We start from the raw sequence: 21,946 nt of genomic DNA on the forward strand, positions 1-21,946 counted from the left end.
TGTGTGTGGGGGTGACATGTTTTTGCAGTAGTAGGTGGGTATGAACGTGCTTGCCAAGCTACACTGCAATAAAGACAAGCTCTTCTAGACACACACAGTAATATTTCCATATGCTAAAAATGTATTTCATCGAATTAAATCTTAATATAAACCAGATAAAAAACAGATTTACTGAAATAACGACACAAGTTTTCACACACAAGGTTGCCCCGCCCCAAACGCTTGCTATTGGTAGAGCCGTTATTGCTGTTGTTTTAATGTATTTCCATATATTAAAAACATTATTTCATCTGGTTGATATCTCAAAGTCTTTTACAAAACAGATTTGCTAATGAATATTTTCATCTGTATACCTTTGGTTGAACAGACCATCACAGCTTTGACACGTAAAAAGAATTAATGTATGAATAGCTATTTTGTAGTTGTTTTATATATTTAGCTGGTATAAAAAGAATTTAAACACTTTAATTACACAATTAGCCTTTAAGTACTATTTATTTACATATATGTAACAATTTTTTTATACTCATAAATCCTCTTTAATTAAAGCAATAAGGCACTTGAGAGCTTGCAAACAAGCCCTTTAAAATGTAACACAGCTTTTTGTCCCTTGCTAAATTATTGTATTATAAGTGGAAACAGATTCTGTGTGTAGAAGTCTTTAATTATGTCCCTTGTTATGATTACTGCATTTATATGCTATGCAAGTCCATCAGCAGTGAGAAGCTGTGTGTGTGCGTGCAAAGCGTCATTTCTCTCCCGACATGAAGTGTGACTATATAGTGTTAGCCACGCTGAGCCTTCGTTTCTCCGAATGACGTCAAAACAAGGCTCCCCGACACACATCCCTGCTTCCCTCACTTTCTTGCGCTCTTTTTTTCACTACCCTCCTGCTGTATAGTCGCATTTATCTCCTGTAACCAGGCTAATCTGTTAAACACAAGCAATATGAGTGCAGAGCCTCTTCTATTTATGCTTAATTTCCGTTCACAGTCTCTCTGGCAACACATAAGCCTGCTGTGAGATCTTAGTAGCCTACTACAGAGACGTCACTTTGTGCGGTGCTTTGAAGTCTGGGGATAAAGAAAGCAGCGTGTATGTATTTTTTGCAACTTGGTGGAGAGGACAAAAAACGGCTCTTCTCTAATCCTCATTCCTTAGCATGCCTCTGACTCTGTGCTGCTCGAGAAACGGGCGTTTCCCATTGGCTCACCTTAGTTGTGCCCAAGAGCATCGGCCAATCAAAGCTCCCCACCTCGGCACCCCCTCCCCCTCAGGTAGTGACGGCTGTGTGCGTGTGTACAGGAGAGAGAGAGAGAGAGAGCGAGAGAGCGAGCAAGAGCATTTCTATGAATGGAAATGCGGAGGAGGATCCCAGAATGTGATGGCAATTGGCATGTCATTTCTCTCTCTTTCTGTCTTCGTCCCCTCCTCAGGCCATCAGTTCCTCCCCCATCTTACTGTCACTTTTCTCTCCCATCTTTTCATCTTTCTGCCATGGCAGACGCTAATGCACACTGCTGTCCCTGTGACACGCATGATGTCCTGGACTCCCGGTGTCCTTAGGATCTGATTCATACTTCAAAGTCAGCTATCATAGATAGATAGATAGATAGATAGATAGATAGATAGATAGATAGATCTAGATGAATATCAATGAAGAGAGACAGAAAAATAAATAGATGTAGATACAGACAGACAGACAGAGACGGACGGACGGATGGATGGACAAACGGATGGACAGAAAAATGAGTATGGATGGATAGATCAATCAATGCAATACACAATAGAAAGTTTATAATTATGATAGTTATGTAATGGGGAGATGGATATAGATAGATGAATAGAAGACAGACAGATACAGTATATATGGATAGATGGATATTAGTAGACAATATAATGTGTAAATAATAATGTAATTGGTAAATGGATTATGATTAATGTGATCTCTTTTTTATCTCTACTTCATGCTGAGTGAACTGACTCTATGATATTTGGAAGATGCTGTTAGTTTGTATCCTCCTCCTCATCTCTCTGCTGGATCTTTCATTTGGAGCAGACCGTCATTGAGTCGTCCTTGAGAATGCTCCACTTTCCGCCCTCCCGTCTGCTGGGCTGGTATTCCAGCCTCTCGTGCTCACTGTGTGTGTGTGTGTGTGTGCGTGTGTGTGTGTGTGAAGCAGTCAGAGATTGCTCTGATTTCTAATATCTAACGTGTGTTCTGGACTGAGGGTGGATAGTGGCTGTTTGCCTCACTACAACATCACTCACCACGGCAACCCGTCGTCATGGTGCAGCCCACGTTGTGCAAGCAGCATGGCGCTGCTGTCAGGATTGTCATGGTTATGCAGGCGCATCAGCTGTCGGTGCTGTACAGCCTTAACGTTGCTATGACCACCAGAGTCAAGGCATTTTTAATCATTATGATGATATTCATAAGGCCTTACAATGGTATTTTTTGGTCATGTTTTCTTGACTAATGCTTGGGTAATGCATGATGTAAGACATCAGTTCTAGGGTGATCATAATTATTATTTTACAATTTATAGGTCTAACCAAGAATATGTATGTATCATAATGCTATAGTGGTTAAGACTATAATACGTTATATACACTTCTGTTATGCAAAACATACATATCAGTTTGAATTCATTACAGACAGTAGTTCAAAAACTGAGCGCGTCATAATAAATGTTTTTGGGATTAGGACATCACATTATTGGATGGCTCTGTTATCCTCTCCCATCAGGCCACAGCTGAGGCTATTAATTCAACAGAATGTTGGCAAACGCCGCTGAAGCCCCTCACAGACAGAGGGAGATGGGAATGGCACATTGACACTGTCCAAGACACACGTTTTGAAGATTTTGGAGGCATATTTATTCATTGAGATGAATTATTTTTGTGCCATATAATTGTTCCTTTTCACAGTTGGAACACCAATTATTTGTTCATGTTTATTATATTATTATTATTATTATATTCATCAGCACAGCATTGATTTCAACATTAATACTAATAAGTAAATGATTCAGAATGAAAATTTAAAATATATGAAACTAAAAAATATATTTTCAATTTTACAATATCACTGTTTCTGTGCCAGATAACTTCCTTTCCACAGTTTGAAACACTAATTATCTGTTTGTTTCCTTATTGAATAGACAAGCATTAATGAAATTGTTTTGTTTTCATTTATAATGTTAAACAAAAAAAATGTTTTTCTTAAATATATACATGCATATGTTTGTATATATATATATATATATATATATATATATATATATATATATATATATATATATATAATAAATATACACTCATTTATTATGCAAAGAAAAAAAATATTTTGAATTTATCGTGATGAATTGTTTGCACTAATTATTTCACAGTATTACTGTTTTACTGTGTTTTTGATCAAATAAATGTACAAAATTCATCAAGCCATCATGTCAATATGCCATATCAACAAATCTTAAAATTCATTGTCTGTCATTTAATGGGGAGATCCCTGTTCTGTTCGGATGAGAATACCACAATCATCTCTTATGAAATCCTCTTATGGGGATGACGGGGCTTGTCTTTAAGTGTCGGCTCTTGATTTCATAATGTGCAGTTGTATTTATTTTCAGTGATCCAGCAGGGTCTCTGCTCTCAGCGCGGCAGAGTGCTGGAGTGGATTTGGGTCATGCTAGTTTTAGAGTGCCTCTCCTCGCTCTCTCAATCCATCAGAGCGACAAGCCCTAAAAGGATATTCACATCAGTAGTTAAAAAGCCAGGCTTTAACACTTACAGTTCAGCTTTCTACCCTTGTTCCACACCATAAGCTAAAAAAAAAAAACAGGAACAGCTCACTCGCACAAGAAAAAGTCTGCTTTTGATGCGCAGTGATCATAAGAACATATTCAGCTGGAATATCTTTGGCCATTTTCTCTGTTTTGACCTGTGCATATTGCTTTTACCTCCCACTCATCATCTCACGATTAAACGAGCGCTCGCTCGGCTCGCTGAAAAAAGAAAAAATGCGAGAAAAATTGAATCAAATACTGACAGCGCTCCTTTGCATAATATTTCCATGGTCTACTCGGCAGATGTTTTAAAGCTCTTGTCTCTCTTCATCTCTCTTTTACAGTAATTGCCCTTTTTCCTTGGCTGCAGCCCTGGCCCGTGGTACAGCAGACAGTATCCTGCAAAGCGATCTCTCCGTGTACTATCTCAACAAGAATGTGGAGGATGGCACAGACACGCTGCCTCGTAAGTGCCCTAAAAAAAACACATCACATAACTAACTTGCACTGTGAAGTCTTATTTTTAAACGAGGCGAGACTAGCGTAACTTCATTGTGGTTTTCTTGACACTCGTGAGCCATGTGAACCCGGGTGAATGAGTTGGATCTTGCTATCGAGTAGAGATCTCGTGATATTTGATCCAAATGTAGGCCATTCTGCACAATTTTAAGCCTCCTATTCAACTGCAAATTTAGGTCACTTACTAACTTAACGGTGGCCTGAATTGCTTTCTTATCTTTCTATATTCGAATTGAAATGGCAAAGGAATTTGAGGTGAGAACGGCTGCTAATGTGCCACAGTTTTGGCTGGTTTAGAAAGGAGCAGGTCTAATGGAGCTCGAGGATCAATTCACATTTGACACCTCTTTTTGTTGTGATATATTGTGTCTGATTTGATTCTTTTCCCCCTTCAGATGACTCTTTCTGTAGAAACAAATGTACACTGCCACATGGAAGCATATTACAATCTTTATAGAGGACAGATGTTGCCCGACATACAAATGATAATGCGCATTGTGGGTAGACAATATGTTAGTATAATATTAGTCTTCAGCCCTTATTTTAATTTTTTGTTTTCATTTTGTTTTGTAGTAATCAATATTTCATATATAATTGTACATGCCAATTTCCTTCATTTTTAAATTTTTATATTACCTTTAATGCCATCTTTAAAGACACTAATAATTTAAATAAATATATAAAATAATTTCATAGTCATTTTTATACATTTTTATACATTATAATAGAAATGGTTACATTTACGAACTGCATTTAAAATCAGATATTTTTTCAATATTATATTTCTAATTTATTTAGACAATATACTTTAAAATTTTAACATCAACCATAACGTGAAAATAATTATCACTATGTTGTATAATGTACATGAAATGCATATATAAAATAGATTTTAAAAATCCATTACTATATTGTTGAATATCACAAAAATTGATCTGATAAATCTATTCTAAAAATACAAAAAGCATGTTTTTTGTAAAATATATATAATAAAATATATTACAATATACAAATTATACATTAAAAGTATACTAAAAAGTATACAAGTTTAATATGTTACTTTTTTTATTGTAACATTTATATATATATATATATATATATATATATATATATATATATATATATATATATATATATATATATATATATATATATATATATGTATATTATCCTTTCATGCTGACAAAATAGTATCTAATTTTTATATATATTTTTATTAATGTCTTTTTAACATTCTTGTGCTGCCACAGAGAATAGAAATGTAGTATATTTCAACCAGTTATACCGTTCAACCAAACAGATTACAATTCTGCTTCTGTTAGTAAGACAATTCTACATTTCATCCTTAATTGTGACCGACAGCAATTTGTTTCCGCTATAATTCTTTAATAAACATACGTCAACTCTGGAAGAAAATTCAGAGTTTCCCTGCTGGTAATTACAACATTGCGGTGGCGTTCATGTGCACTGATCTCATAAATGCAATCATTCCGGCAAGTCATGAAGGCAGCAATAATTCTCTGTGGTTTGCATCCAACTATTGCCGTCATGAGTTAGCGCAGACATTCACAGAGCACGCTGATCCCAGACACTTTCCTGAGTGGACGGTACATTTATAAAGCCAGATGGACTGCAATCTGTGTTGAGTTTAAGCACTGTTCAAAAATACGTCAGAGCACGAGAACTCCACTTGAGCCGAGTCTGCTTTTCCTCAGCCAGGACAGTTGATAAAGTTTTTCACTGGAGGTACAGTCCTTTAAAACAGGCCTACATGACGTGACCCATTCCAGCAGCAGAAAGTATGTTTAGTGTAAGTAGCAGCAGTGGAAACGACTGACATCAGTACAATGGGCAGCAGACAGACGTCTGCTCAGGGCAAAGGCAGTACATACTGTTCACCAGCTCAGCCCTGAGATGGCAGATTAAATTTAGACTCTGTGCCCACGGAGACAAGACAAAGAAAGAGAGACAGAGAGAGAGAGAGAGCATCTAAAAGGCTAAGGGAAGAGAAAAGAGCATGTAATGTCTGCTTTTACAACCATCAACCAATTTAAAAGGCCTCCTCGTCCACACAATGCAAAAATACATCTGTCAGAAGCAGTACTGAGGCGGACTAATAGACAAAGACAAAAATGCAGCCTTTGAAAAATATGCGCCATAAATGGAGTCATAAAAACAGACACTCTATTAGGCAAATCTGGGACTTTGCCATACGTTTTGGCATGCAGACTCTTTCAGCAACATTTTATGAGCTTGAGAAACAAATAACTTTCTTGCCAATGATACTTTTTTTTTTTTTTTTTTTTGCAGTAGAACACAAAAGATGTTTTGAAGAATAATAATGCTGCACTTTTTAGACAAATAATGCAAATGCAATTTTTTTTTCAGTGTTTTTTTTTTCCTGCAGCCATGCAAGAGCTAAGTAGCAAAAAGCCTAAAAATCATTCCTGTACCTTTTAAATCTTCACACTTTCAGATATTCAATTTTGGTGTGATCTAATATGAGAGACACGGGAATCAGAAGCAATCGGTGTCATCTGACATTTGACTGGTGTTTTGATCTGCATGAACGTGGGTTCGAAACAACATGAATAAATGATGACAGATTTATCATTTTAAAGTAAACTATCCCACTAATAGGCACCTTTCCGTACACACAGATTAAAACAACAAAACAATTAAATAAGTTGTCCATCAAATGTTTCATATGACAAGCTTTGACGATGTAAAGAGCAGCATATAGATCACAGGTGGTTGCGAAGGGAGAGCGTGTGCTTCAGAGATATTGATGAGAACTTCACAGAACGAAGAAATGTCAGCTTTAGTCCGTAGAGACCAGAGCTGGAACAATCCCATCATCATTAACCAGTCACCTCCTCTCTCTCTTTCTCAGTTGGCAGATGGCCTCTTTTGCCCACTGTCCTCAATTCCGCTTCCACTGTGCATTTAATCAGCAGCTCATGCACTCTTCTTTTCCAATATGATATTACAGTCAAATCTGTTTGGCTTGTGATTGGAAAAAACAGCAGCGTGTGTGTGTGTGTGTGTGTGTTTGTGTTTGGTGCATGTATGTGTTTCTTTTACACTGCTGTGACATATGAAAGAATGGCAGCTTAGTCATCCCGAATGAAAGCAGCTCCGAGTCTTTGTGTTTGCCTGTGTAACATGTAACATGTTATTTGCCTCGGCAGAGATTGATTCGGTGAAGCTGGCCCGGCTGGTCTTTAATAAGCTATGCGAGACGTGCTGTCATTGGTTAAAGGAGTTCCCATATCGTCGTCGCCACTTGCCGTACTACGAGACCTCCATCCACGCTATTAAAAACATGCGCCGAAAGATGGAAGACAAACACGTCGTCATTCCTGACTTCAACACACTTTTCAATCTGCAGGTATGACCTTGATTGTGACTTTTTCACGTTTTGTTTTTCACCAAATATAACAGACACTACTGTTCAAAGGTCTGGGGTCAGGAAGTTGTTTTGTTTAGGAGATCAGCATTTGTATTCTGCATGGATGCATTACATTGATCAAAAGTAACAGTACAGGTATTTGTAATGCAACAAATTTTAAAGAAATACTGTTCCAAATCAATGAATTTTGCAGCTTGCGCCATGTTCAGCAGCGACAGCTCTTAAAGTAATAGCAGCCAAATAACCTCACAAATCTTCTGTTCAGCAAAGAAAAAAAGAAAAATATCAGTAACTTTGGTAACTTTATCTGCATTTAATTAAGAATGAAATTATTAAACAAATATTAAAATATACTGTACTTTACTTTGTTACATCTTCATTAATTTGAAGATTACATGTGAAATTATTGCAATATAGAAGTATATTAAAAAACTTAAACATTAGGCTGGATTAATCACAATTAGTATTTCTTTTACTTGTTTACAGACAAATATGATTTTTCAGGACACCAATGTATTATGTATTTGTCAAACAGTATCGCCACCAAAAATCTTACTTATTTTATTTAATTTTTTTCTCTCCACCCGTAAAGCTGACTTTGTATAACGCACAGGAATTCCACTTTACCTGTACTACAATGTACCTGTGCAAACGGCAATAAATTTGAATTCAAATTTGAAATTTAAACCTGCAGCACCCATATGAGCACCAGGGCTCGGTATGTCTGAGGATCTATGCAAGCTGCTAAACCACAGGCAAATTCTAAGGCATCTAACAGCACCAAGGCTGTCAGCAGCTCAAGATCGCTTCATCAAAAACTCATTTTAAGGCCTCTGCTGAGCTTTCCGCAATTTAACAAATAGCTCGTACAAATGTGAGTCAAGGTAGAAGCTAGAGCACCGATACACTTAACATCACTTTTCATCCTAATAGAGTTGTGTTGAACCTAACATCCCTGAAGAAACAGCATTATGTAATTTCTTTTCTGATTGCCGGTGTAATTTCCAGTCGAGCGAGAATGTGCTCCGTCACCAGAAAGCAATAAGTGCCGACAGATTTGCCGTCTCACGTCCAGACCTACTTGATGTTTCAGATGAGATGTGTGGGCTATTCTTCTTCTAAAGAGCGGACACTGTGGCATTGCTGCCCACTGTAGCATGAAACAGACCCTCCCTGAAGCACGACTGTGGGGAATATTCTGTGCTCATGGCAGCCTGTTTCATCAATACACACTTTACACATAGACTATGGGGGGCGGTTATTCATCGGTCACATCTGGTAGCCACTTGATAAATGCTGGGCTTTTACTGGTATTATTGGTGAACACTAGCACTGCCTTAGGCAGAAGCGAATCAGAGACCAGTCTCAGCCATAAGTGGACATCATTCAGTGCATTTACTGAGAGAGAGAGAAACATAAACATAGTTCTTGTTCCACATCAGTGCTGTTCCACATGAGCGACATGACAAAACTAGAACACTCCCATTATTATTAAATGATGCACACCGAGGACTACACTTTGAAGTAGACAAAAAAATGCTATAAAATGTTAAACAATTGCATTTTTCACATATGCATATGATGCAAACTATTGCCTGATGTATGATCTAATTTAAATAGCGATTAAAAGGAAATCACTAAGATGAATTTTATATTCACTATAATTAAAAAAGATTTGCAGGATGTATTTGATTTTTGGATTTGTTTATGCATGTGCATGTAATAATGTTTTTACTTTAAAATGTTAATAAATAAAGGAACATTTAGGAAAACGTGCCAAAAAAAGGTTTAGATGAGTAAAATCCCAAAAAATAAAAGCTAAACTAAAGCGGTGGAGTGTCGACACAATGTCACAGTAATGGCAGCTCAGGGATTCTTCCATAATGAAATCCTTATTTATACCAGTGAGAGCTTATCCCGTTTGACCAGCCCTGCTACGGAACTAAGCCTTTTAATAATTCGTAAGCTGCTGATCATTAAAACCGATCGACAAGAGGAAGCACCAACATTTTAATTTGCATACATTTCTCATGTGTAATATGTCGTTATGTAGCTACGTTGACTGCAGTTGATTTGCGAACAGCTTCTGATCTTTTGAATGCCAGAGGTTGGCATATTTTTCAGAGACATTTACAGGGATTTATTTCAATTAAGAATGGATTATAAGGTCTTTTATGTGGCAATAAGCTATTTTCTGAATAACAACAGTAAAAATTGTTTCGGTATAGAAACTGTAAGAAAATGCTTTGAATCATGATGCAGTAATTAAATGAAAATAACAGAAAAGTATGTGTGTTTAGGATCAGGAAGAGCAGGCTTTTTTCGCTGTGTTTGATGGTCACGGCGGGGTGGATGCTGCCATCTACGCCGCCAATCACCTGCACGTAAACCTGGTCAGACAAGAAATGTTCAGTCAAGACCCTGGAGAGGCTCTGTGCCACTCCTTCAAACTGACAGATGAGCGGTTCATACAGAAGGCATCACGTGAGGTGAGATGCTACCCCACGAACGCTGCCAGACATTAAGATGCTCACATCAGCTGTTTTTGCATTGACGATGTCTGTATGTGTCCATATTTCTTGAACAGAACCTGCGCTGCGGCACCACAGGGGTCGTGACCTTTCTGAGGGGTCGCACACTGTATGTGGCCTGGTTGGGCGACTCACAGGTCATGATGGTGAAGAGAGGTCAGCCGGTGGAGCTCATGAAACCACACAAACCAGACAGAGAGGTGAGAAAGACCGGACACTCAGAAGATATTTCTAATCGTTGGAATTTTTACTTAAATTTTTTTTTAATGCAATTGTTTATTTAAAATGTCATTTTATTTATTTTAATTTAATTACATTTTTAAAAATGGCAAATGTAAAAGCCCTTTTACACCAATAGTGAAATGAATAAACCTCAGGCTGAAGTATGTAGAAAAATACTAAGTACAACAACAAAAAAAATTATCTATTATCTATCTATTTATTTATTTTGCTTATTGGTATTGTTGAATTGGATCATTGAAGGTCAGCAGCAAAGACACTGGTTAATAAAATTGGATTAATAACAATTAATTATTGCAAGTTTGCATCATATTCCTAGCTGCATTTCACAGGTTTTTGTGCATGTGTGAGTGAGATGAATTAATGAAAATAACTGCTTTTACTTATTTCAGTAAGTAACTGGGATATTTTCTTGTAAATGAAAAAATAACGTGTTAATTTACTAGTTACTTGGAAAAAAAGTTATTTAATTAACTCACGTTACTTGTAATGTGTTACGCCCAACACTATATATTTATTTATTAGTAGTATTTTTATTACTAATTTAATCATTTGAAATAGAGACCAGTATTACAAAGTCATCTGTTACAAGGCCATATGCCAAAAACAATTATATTTATTTTTTCTTTACATCTAAATAATAATAATATTAAAAATATATATTCATTTAATTTGAAATTGGTCTTAGATTGGTCCTAAATTGTTACAAATGACCTTCGTTTTTATCTCAGTTGAGCTCTTTGTGTGGGATGTCCTCTAGCAAAGTCCATTCAATTGACAAAAGTCACATGACAGTAAAGCTGTGTTACATAACACACTCCCAAGAGTGGATCTGTTGAGCCGAGTCTTTGGAGCTTTATCTATATAATGAAACTGTATGTAAGTCACAGTCCAGCCGATTAGACTTTCACTAATTGACACTGAACTGAACATGATACTAGCCGTTATGGTTACTGACCACTCTTGACCATATTGTTTGTTTGTTTGTTTATGTGTTTGTATAGGATGAGAAAAAGAGGATTGAGGCTCTGGGTGGGTGTGTGATCTGGTTCGGCACATGGAGGGTGAACGGCAGCCTGTCCGTGTCAAGGGCCATAGGTATGGGTCTTTTGAATATAAAATATACAATTTATATAAACCGACAGCCCTGATTGTATTCCTAGCAAACATTTTGTGTAAGTGTTGTGAAGGCCTGGTTACATTCTTGTTCAAGATATTTACTTGTTTAGGCACAATCTTTTGCAAGTCAAAGTGAACCTAAGGTCGGTGGGTGCATATTTTTAGAAAAAGATTTACAGGCCACAGCAGAAAACCCTTTATGATCACAACCATAGTATGGAGACAGTGTTTTAGAAAGTAAGCCCTGGCACCGACTCAATTTAATCAATGTAACCAGATTGCGCAGCTTCCACTTGGTCTAAATCAGTAGCTGCATCTGTGTACTTTCGAAAAACATTATTGATTATTGTCAAAATGTAACCCACTGTACTGTTTCGAAACTTGTGTATTCAGACCACAACACCTGTGGTTGGAGTTTCAACTCCTGTGGTTGGAGTTGAAAAGTGTACAAACTTCTTCATCACCTCAATAAATTATTGATAATGTATCAGTATACTTTACAGTATGTACATTAGCCAGTGTAAGATTACGGCTTTTAGCCTAATGAGCATTGCTGCAATAACAAAGACTGACCTCCCGCAAAATCCTTAGGCAGTGTTCCCACAACTTCCTGCCTAAGAACCGTTTCACTCCCTAAATGCTGATGGCTAATCTGTCAGATAATCCTATCAGTCTAGCATTTAATTCCCTTAAAGCTCTTGATTCATAAATAGGACAAGTGAGGCTAATTCTGCCATAGCCTGGGCAACTGGTCTTTTACAAATACAAAACAAGTCCAGAACATGTCATAGTGTGCTCCAAAAAAAAAAGAAGAAGAAGAAATTAAGAAATTCTACGTAGTTTAACAAAAATATTAAAGTTTATTTTTTTTGCATTATGGTATTATTAAGTATTGCTGTTTCTGAAAAAAAAAGAAATGTGATTTTACTTGTTACTTTGCTATATATTTATTTTATATATCTACAAATCGATTTATATTTGTATTTACTTTTGTCGATATGAATTTTAATTCTACTTAAAAAAATAAAAAACAATGCCAAGTGCGTTATAGCATTGAAAATATTGGTTGAAATTTTTTTACTTAAACTACAATTTTATTTAAAAGCTAGTATTTATGACGTTTAGTATTTTTAACAATAAGAAATTGACAAAAACAAGACCCACCCAACAAAACATGCCGTATTATACCACACATCATGTTCTTACATACATACATTAAACGGCAAATAAATATGTTGTGACAAATCGCCTTCAGTAGCAATGAATTGATAATCTTTTCATATTTACTTCAAACACAAACAAACACGAATGAACATCAGATGGTATTTTATTTCAACCACTAAAAGCCATTAATACACACAATATTTCAAGTTTAAATCAATCTTCTCTCCTGTCTGTTTTATTTGTCTGGAAAAAATGGCCGATTCAGTGTTATGATTGGTCAGATCGCCTGTCAGTCAAACTCACAGCGAAGGGTCAATTAATAAATGCCACTGAAAAATGTCCTGAAATGTTTTTTTTGTGATATTTACTCTGTTGACTTACTTAGGTTTTTCTTTGTATGTACAGGTGATTCAGAACACAAGCCCTATATCTGTGGAGACGCAGACTACACCACCTTCAACCTGGACGGCAGCGAAGACTACTTGATCCTGGCCTGCGACGGCTTCTACGACACAGTGAATCCAGAAGAAGCTGTGCGAGTCGTCACCGACCACTTACAGGAGAACAACGGGGACACCGCCATGGTTGCCCACAAGCTGGTGGCCTCGGCCCGAGACGCTGGGTCCAGCGACAATATCACGGTCATCGTGGTGTTCCTCAGGGACCCCCGTTTGCCCCCACCTTCAGATGAACCGGAAGAGGAGCAAGAAGAGGAGCCGGTGGAGGACGCGGGAGAGGAAGAAGAGGAAGTGGAGTCCTTGCAGAGTGAGCTGGTGTGTCAAGACGGAGGGGCGGAGAATGGAGGAAAGAACCGGGGTGGCTGGCCTCTCCAGCAGTGCTCGGCACCGGCCGACCTGGCCTACGAAGACCGCATGGATTCATTTACGGACAGAACAAGTCTGAGCATCATGGGGCCCGACCTGCGTACAGAGACTGGCTGCTTCAGGCTCCCAGCTTCATCCAGCCTCCCCCCGACGAGAACCGTCATGCCAGACCTCATACCCCCCTACAGTGGGGTCGGCGCGGCCTGGCGCCCCTACCAAGAGGACGGCCCCTTTGGGTACAGGCAAAAGCCCCAGCCTAAACCCAGTGTGCCCTCCTACACGCAGACCACCTCAGATGGACAATTGTTGGAGGTGGCTGCGCTTTTCCCTCAGGAGGGCCGGAGGAAGAGGCGGCTGGAGGTCATGCCGCTGAGGAGGGAATCGCAGCGCCTGATCCGGAGGGCTAGAGAAAGTCACGGTCCTCTGAGCTGCTTTCCTAGCGTGCCCTATCCTCTCCGCTCTCCAGAGAGGAAGCCTGGGATAGCCTTTCCCCATGTAACCCACAGCAAAAAGGTCTAATCGACAACTTCCTTGCCCCATCATGCCGTCCTTCGTCCCTAAAGCTAAAACACACTCATTTCACACAACACATGACGTGGGCGTACACACACATACTTGCATACTCTGTTCCAAAACCTAGTGAGCAGCCTTCTTAGGCAGCATTTTGAGGGACCTTTTAGTCACCTTGTATAGGACAAATTTTAAGGCAGCATCACATCTATCCTTTGTGCAGAACACAAACGAAATATAAATCAAAATCTATAATTTAAACCTGTTTTGCCCAATATTTGTGTGTATTATTTATAGTTATGCTTATCAGCATGGAAGCTTATTTCTGCCGTGGAATAAAAAAATATAAATGTTACTTTTTTTGTTCGCAGTTGTGAGTTAATGTCCCACACATTTTTTTCTCACGTTATAAACGTGCATTGCACTTTTTTCTCAGAATTTCAGAAAGTCAGAACTGCAGAATGGAAATGCACAATTCTGAGATTAAAGATTTTAAATGCATGCAGGATGTGAATTTAGAACGCCGAGGCCCTGTTTACACTAGCGCGTTTACATTTTAAAATGACCCTCATCTACACTGGCGTTTCACCGCGTTTACAACACACAACCAAAAGCGCACGTCACATGGCCATTTATGCAGGTACAACAATGAGCATGATGTTCCTGTTTACAGTCGCCAAGGATACGTAGAGCGAATAGGGGCAAACACATGATCATTTTCAAAAGTCTCCCCGTTTTGGTCCGTTTACATTGAAATGCAACCCCGGAGCCATAAAAAAATAAAGTATCTGCAGCATTTTTCTGTTTTCAAGGGTCGAAAAAGCTGGAGTAGTGTAAACGACAGACACAAACGTAGCAAAAGTTGTGTTTTAAAACACACTAGTGTAGATATAACCTGAGAAAACATGAGGTGTAAACTCAAAATTCAGAACAAAAAAAGAAAATTTGTTGTTCCATGATGAAAATAAGCTCAGCATGCTGACGGCAAACGCTAATAAAATTCCTTGTGTTGATTATTTGTGTTGCTGCCTACAAAAAGGGTTCAAATGAGTCTGTTGTGAGGTTCCACAGATGGCTGTCTATGTAGGGAGCAGGCAGCGAGGCAACTCACTGAGCTCTGGAACAGAAACACAATCTAACATAAGAGATCCTACATTGCTTTAACGCTTCCACTCTCACCTTATATGAGCCAGCCTATCAGAATCCCTCACCACTCTCAGCCAGCTTCTTCCTCATCCTCATAACCCTCTCTTTGTGCGCTTCTGTGTGTGTGTGTGTGTGTGTGTGTGGAAGGGGGGGAAAAAAGAGCGTTAACACCATCTTCCGTTCACACACACGCACAGAGAAGTGAAGTTTTAGACAAACCCAGCATAAAATCAAGCAGTCAAGAGTCAACAGATCTTATATCTGGTGTTTGATGTGAGAGACGCGATACAGCTTTTGGTTACTGAAGCCAAACTGAAGGTCCTGACATCATAGACCTCTAAAATTAGTTATTTTTCCTTTTTATCTGAAGCGTATACTTATTGTATGAACTGGATACTTGAGGATGTAATGATGTCTATAAATTACAGCTTAAGATTTGTCTATAAATTGCAGCTCGGACATAATTACGACCTAGCTGTGATGAGTCATCATGAAACGAGTGGCATCATATTCATGCGTGTCTTTGTTTTTAACACACATGCTGTATGCGCTGTTTATGATCCCATGTGTTACCTTGTTCGTTTTGCTACGCGTGTCCATTTATCTAAAACCACCGATGCCGCTTTTCACAAACAGGATGCAACTTAGTGGGGTTTTTTAACTTTTCATTTGAATAATATTGTGAGTTTCATTTTAAAAAACTTAACTTGTTTATTATTAATTGCTATAAAATAAAACGATTTAACTTGGATCAGTGGGTTGCAAAAATCGCAAACCTCATGTTAAACTCAAAGTAAAATAAACCAGTTTAGTTTGACCTTGTTAGGCTGGCGGTCATCATTTTCTGAAGTATAAGCGCTACGTTTACTGACAATTTGTTGAAGGAACGAAAAAAACGACTTGATTTTTAAGAGGCTCTATTTTGTATTCTATTTGTGGAAAGTGCCGGGCTGGTTTTGGGCGGCTGCCACGTCGAAGCATTTGCACATTCACCACATTTCCAGCCACCCTTTGATGATGCTAACTACAAATAACCCACTGACAGAAAACACCTGTTGCTTTTCCAATCATTGCCTTGGAGAGAAACATATCAGATCAAATTTAGATGCAGTATATATTCTATACACTTTCAGTTTCAAAACCAAAGAAGAAAATGAGTATTCATCAGGAGACGCTACCTAAACAAGCGCTTCATCTACAAGAGCTTGTTGTAGAGAAAGATTATTCACTTCCCATTCAAGGCAGATACGTTGGGCCAAACGTCTCATCAGTTATCTTTATATTGGCAAGCTGGATTATGATTCGATTGTCAGATTGAAGTTTGTACGGGATGTGTAAATGTAGCCAGAGAGGTTTGCTTGAGGCTGACAGGAGACGCTCATATGTTGAAGTGGCCCTCAGGTGTTGAGGACATGGATAGTTGAGTTTCAGCAGCACAATGTGTGCCTTTATTATCTTCAACATGGGCCTGTTTTTGACAGGCTGGAAAGTGGATGTAGAGTAAATCCGATCGCTCCACCACTTTTTTTTTTTTTTTTTTGGGATACAACACTTAAGGTTAGGAGAGAATTTGTTGCCAGAGTACAGCGAGGGACTCACTTTTAAGTATTATCTTTCTCAGTCAATTACATCATGTATAGAAGTAACTCGTTTTTGAGGTTCTGTGCCTAAAAGGGACAACAAGCTTCAAGGAATATTTTGGGTTCGGGGGTCGTTCACGCAAAAATCTTTTACTCACCCTTAAGAAGATATTTTGAAGAATGTTGGTATCACTTCCGTTGTATGGACAAAACAGAGATATTTTTTAAATGAATTTCTTTCGTTATCCGAAGGGAAAAAAGTCATCGTTTTGGAAAGACACAAGGGAGTGTAAATGAGACCGGTGTGACCAAATCTCTTAACAACTTGTCCGTGCCATTATATTCAATTTTTAAGCTAATTTATAGAATCCAAATATTTGGACTGAAGAATTTCTTCAATTACAAATTTTCGGTTTCCAGCCATTTCACCTGTAAACACATTTATTATTTAAAAATAATAATAAGAATATATATATATATATATATATATATATATATATATATATATATATATATATATATATATATATATATATTTTTTTATTATTATTATTATTTTTCTCTCTCTCTCTCTGTCAGCAATTATTCACTCCTTTATTTCAGGCGAGGCTAGGCCCATCTCAAACATAATAATCATAAGTATTGATAGTTTTCACGTGACGTCACACCCTTAATTTAAATATATTGCGCCACTTTTAAGTGTTTCTGCAAAGTTTTTTGTCGCGCTGTTTAATGATTGAGATATTGCCGCGGGAACTTAACATAGATTGCAAATAGCCAGAACGTAGGTTTTATCAACATACCTTTGTTTTATGGTTTTGGGAGGTGATCCAAATATTTGTGAAACAGATGTGAGGCTTTTTGCTGCAGTTCTACTGAGGCTGTGCCCTCCAGGGCTTCGAACTGGTCACGTGACTTAAAACTATGGCTAGGAGCGAGCAGTCTTTGTATTTCTACAGTCGTTGGTCATATGCGCGTTATTTTTTGATGATGATGATCACAGCTGTGATGACATTGGCTGGTTCTGTTTAAGAAGCCTGTGCGGCTCAGGTGCTCCACACAAACCACACGCGTGTTTCTGCAACCCCCTAACTCCTTCACACTTACGTCTACGACTAGCGGAAAGACTTGTGCCATCCCTGCCGTGCCATTGCACTGACCGGTTTCCATTCATTTATTAGTTTTTGTTGGTGGAGGGATGGGCGGGGGCGGGCGCAAACATCCATCACTTTCGTGTTGTCATTCAAGCTCCCTTCATCCGCCTCCAACCGTGAAGTTCACCCACATAAAACCTGAGCCTAACGCCACCGGTGCTCTCCTGTCAGAAAATCAAGGGGCGTGAATGGGAAGTTGATCTGTGCATTTTAACTGGTCCAGAATGTACATCCAGATGTCGAATGTACTGCAAAAGGAACCCCTCAAACGCGGAGCAGGATCAATGAAACCTTTACCCGCATTAAAAGACGCCCGGACTGTCCCGAATGTATGTACGCACTCTGCTGTCCATGATGAGATTCACCACGATTTTCTACCCTTTGTGGAAGTTTCTACGCACGCCACCGGCTGCCCTGCCTCGTAAATCCTAGATCCGCACTAGAAGCGGAAGAAGCTCCCCCACGGCCTTCGAGACGGGATTGACGACCACAGAGTGACGCGTGCAGCTCACGGGACACGGACCTCGCGCTCGAGATGATCTACACGGCTAACCCTCACCATCACGTACAAACTCCCTCGCCGTCATTCCTCTTAGCACCCCGTACGGGGCGCAGATTATATATCAGAAGTGTAGTAACTTGCATATATTGTATACACGTGTGTGTGTGTGTGTGCGTGTGCGTGTTTTGAGCGTGTGCGTGAGTGCGCGTAATATTTGGGATGTGTATGTGACGTCCGTCTTCTAAATGTGCTATTTTAATCACCGCCGATAACTCAGATGGATACAGAAGTCTGTAACGCTTTTCAGTAACCCCTGGCCCCGCCCCCTTCTCGCCGAAGTACGTTTTTGAAAACTCCTCGGAAGCGCGCGAGAGTCTAACAGATGCAGCGCTGGGCGTCTGTAACACGGCCACGGGCTCTCGCTTATTCGCCGAGTGCTAATGAGTCAAAGGACCGGTTCGTTTCGATGAAGAACATCTCACTTCGTCTTCACATACTCTTGAGCCTTGCCCCCACCCAACTCCCCCCCGTGGACTGACTGTTAGACTCGGCGTTTTCCCTGTTAGCGATAGTTCCCGCGTCGAGGGCGCGCTCTCGAGCTTTCACGACGGTTAGCCCTCCTCACTTGCTGTCACTGCTTTTTGTCCATGTACCGTTCAGTACTGCTCTTTTTTCTGCTAGCAATAATGAACCTACGCAAGCCATGAGCGAAGAGAGCTCTTCAGAAGGCTCTTCTTCTTTAAAGCGAAGCTGAGGAAGGGTTTCCAGACGACTTAGAGGGGAAAAAACAAACGTATCTTAAAAAAAAGAAAAAGAAAAAAAAGAAACCTATGTTACTGATGGTCACTGTATTCTATTAAACCTGTGTTGATGAGAAACCACTACTGTATTCTCAGCTTTTTTTTAATAAGAGTTGCAACTGTGAGAAGATTTCTGAGTAATTAATAACCAGGTGAGCAAGAATTCAGTCAGGTTTGAACGCAGTGATGATGTAATTCATTACATCACTTTGTAATTTTTTTATGTTTCAAACATGTTTAATTTTTTTCTGAAGTCATGGTTCAGTTCCGTAATACATATAGCTGTATTTTATATAAGGCACATAAAATGCAAAAAACATGCTTTTAGGTTTTTTTGGCATCTTTCGCGAAAGTCATATCGTTGTGCGTGTCTGTGCCGTTTCGACAAATATCATTTTGCGAGACGTAAGTAGCTAAATATATGAAATATAAATTTAAGTGTTCAGTGTTTATCACGTGCAGCAACAACCACAGCAAATTCACAAATAAAAAAGACTCTTACAGCGAATTTTCACATGGCCGTAAGATTTTCGCACAAAATTTTGCATTGGTTTCTCAACCAAACTTGACAGACTGACCAACAGAAAACGGTTGTTCGAAAGTGACAGGATACATTTTTGGTTTTTTTTAACTGTGAGACAAAAGTTGCAGTATTTTGATTTTGTGAGAATTGTGAAAAAAAAAAAAATATATATATATATATATATATATATATAAAAAAATATATATATATATATATATATATATATATATATATATAAATATATATATATATATATATATATATATATATATATATATATATATATATATTTGCCCTTAAGATTTGCCTTTTGTTATGTAATGTGCCACTATGATTTAATAGTATAGCTAAACACTGCCACCTGCTTCTACGTCGCTGCCTGTTTAGCCCCGCCCACAGCTCCACGCACGCGCCAAAAGATAAAGATGGCTCAGAAGACGACAAGGATTCCCAAAAGATTGAAACTAAAAGAGGATGCCGTCCCGACTACACAGTAACTATTTTTATTACATGATATGACACACTATTGCTCTGTCTGTTAAACTGATTATCCGTTTTAAACTTAAATCACGCAAAAGTATTAGCTGTTAGCCAATCACAGCAGCGGGGGTCTCCAGTCTGCCACGTCCGTTCAAACCAAGCGCTCTAATGAGAGGGGTTAAAAACAGGACAGGAAACAGCCTTTAAACTAATGAAAACAACAATATTAAAAAAATCAGTTCATAACCCCTTTAGTGTTACAGATAAGCACTCGTTATAGCATCAGTTTCTGTTGTGAGTTCTTACTGCAGGACCTGTTGTGACCCCTAAAGGCTTTAGGAACCAGGACGTGTAATTATAGTCTCCTGCCTCCACCTGCCAGGCCCTGGCAATAACACACCACGATTTAATTGAACAAGCTACTTTTTAATCAAGCTACTTGCACTTCCTGCGGTGACAGGAGCCTGAGCCCATGTCACACAAACAGTTATGTGTCACCTGGTTGTAAATCACTTTTATTACTTGATATTATTCTAAAAGAGGCAATATAATATTAATAATAATAATAAAAAGTAATATATATATATATTATATAATTTACCCATATGAGTCTAATAACGTTATAAAATAGTTCGCTGCAGTACTGCATGTAGTGTGTTGTTTGTACAGGTGTGACGTGGGCCACAGGAAGCATCTTCTGTTCTGTGTTGCGGTGCGTATTAAACTTTAATCATTCCTAAGTTATTAATGGATATATTTTCAAGGCTATAGAGAACTTCCTAACCATTCCCTGCTGTACCTCAGAAGTGCTGCTCCTGTCGTGTGTTTACGTAATTGCATACGTATTTTATTTTACGTAACAGAGTATTTTTGTTTCACAATCTGTTTTTAAAAAACCTGGTAACCAAGCAGTTTTATCTTATAAAAAAAAAAAAAAAAAAAAAAAAATATATATATATATATATATATATATATATATATATATATATATATATATATATATATATATATATATATATATATATATATATATATATAATTTTTCACTGTGTATATATATTTAGCAAATATAATTTGTATATTTTGACCAATAAATATATATCTGGCATATGGACTGAGGCACATTCACACACACACACACACACTCAGAAAAAAGGTATAAAAGCTGTGACTCTGGCAGTAGCCTTTGAAAGCCATTAATAATTACACTTTAGGTAACCTACTATTTTTTTTTTTACTAATATGCACCATTTATGGTTAAATAAGGTACAAAAGTGTAGCTTTTAAAAGCTTTTTTTCTGAGAGTGCAGTCGAAAGCCATTCAGTGCCGTTGTGTCTAAACAAATACCTGTAACTAAAAAAAAAAAAGATGTTTACTCGAGTTGAAATGTAAGCTGGATTTGTCTGGTCGAGTGGTCCAGATTGAAGGTGATGAATTGCACTAAGAACAGGATTTAGTGTTGGGCTCTCTGGATGAGCAGTAAATTAAAACTGTGTACTTAGCGTACAACACTTTCCTACTAAAACAGATCCGCCGTGTTACATAAACCCCTGCGAAGATCACTCATCGCAGCACTAATGGAAACGCTAGCTAAAGATTTACAGGTCCAAACCAGGTATGTTATTCTGATGAAGACGGCGTCAGTAACGGCTG

General features: G+C 38.3%; 1 protein-coding gene across 1 annotated transcript in view; it reads left to right on the plus strand.

Annotated features, from left to right (window-relative positions):
* ppm1e (protein phosphatase, Mg2+/Mn2+ dependent, 1E) overlaps positions 1-19,370 on the plus strand; it is a 43,937-nt gene extending 24,567 nt beyond the window's left edge. Inside the window, exons 2-7 of the mRNA XM_043250590.1 lie at positions 4,133-4,254; positions 7,499-7,698; positions 10,020-10,208; positions 10,307-10,450; positions 11,495-11,588; positions 13,179-19,370. Of these exons, the coding sequence (XP_043106525.1) occupies positions 4,133-4,254; positions 7,499-7,698; positions 10,020-10,208; positions 10,307-10,450; positions 11,495-11,588; positions 13,179-14,116 (1,687 nt within the window). The 3' untranslated portion in view covers positions 14,117-19,370. The remainder of the gene's footprint in view (positions 1-4,132; positions 4,255-7,498; positions 7,699-10,019; positions 10,209-10,306; positions 10,451-11,494; positions 11,589-13,178) is intronic.
* The last annotated feature ends 2,576 nt before the right edge of the window (positions 19,371-21,946 follow it).

Source organism: Puntigrus tetrazona, chromosome 10, assembly GCF_018831695.1.
Source record: "Puntigrus tetrazona isolate hp1 chromosome 10, ASM1883169v1, whole genome shotgun sequence".
Lineage (NCBI taxonomy): Eukaryota > Metazoa > Chordata > Actinopteri > Cypriniformes > Cyprinidae > Puntigrus > Puntigrus tetrazona.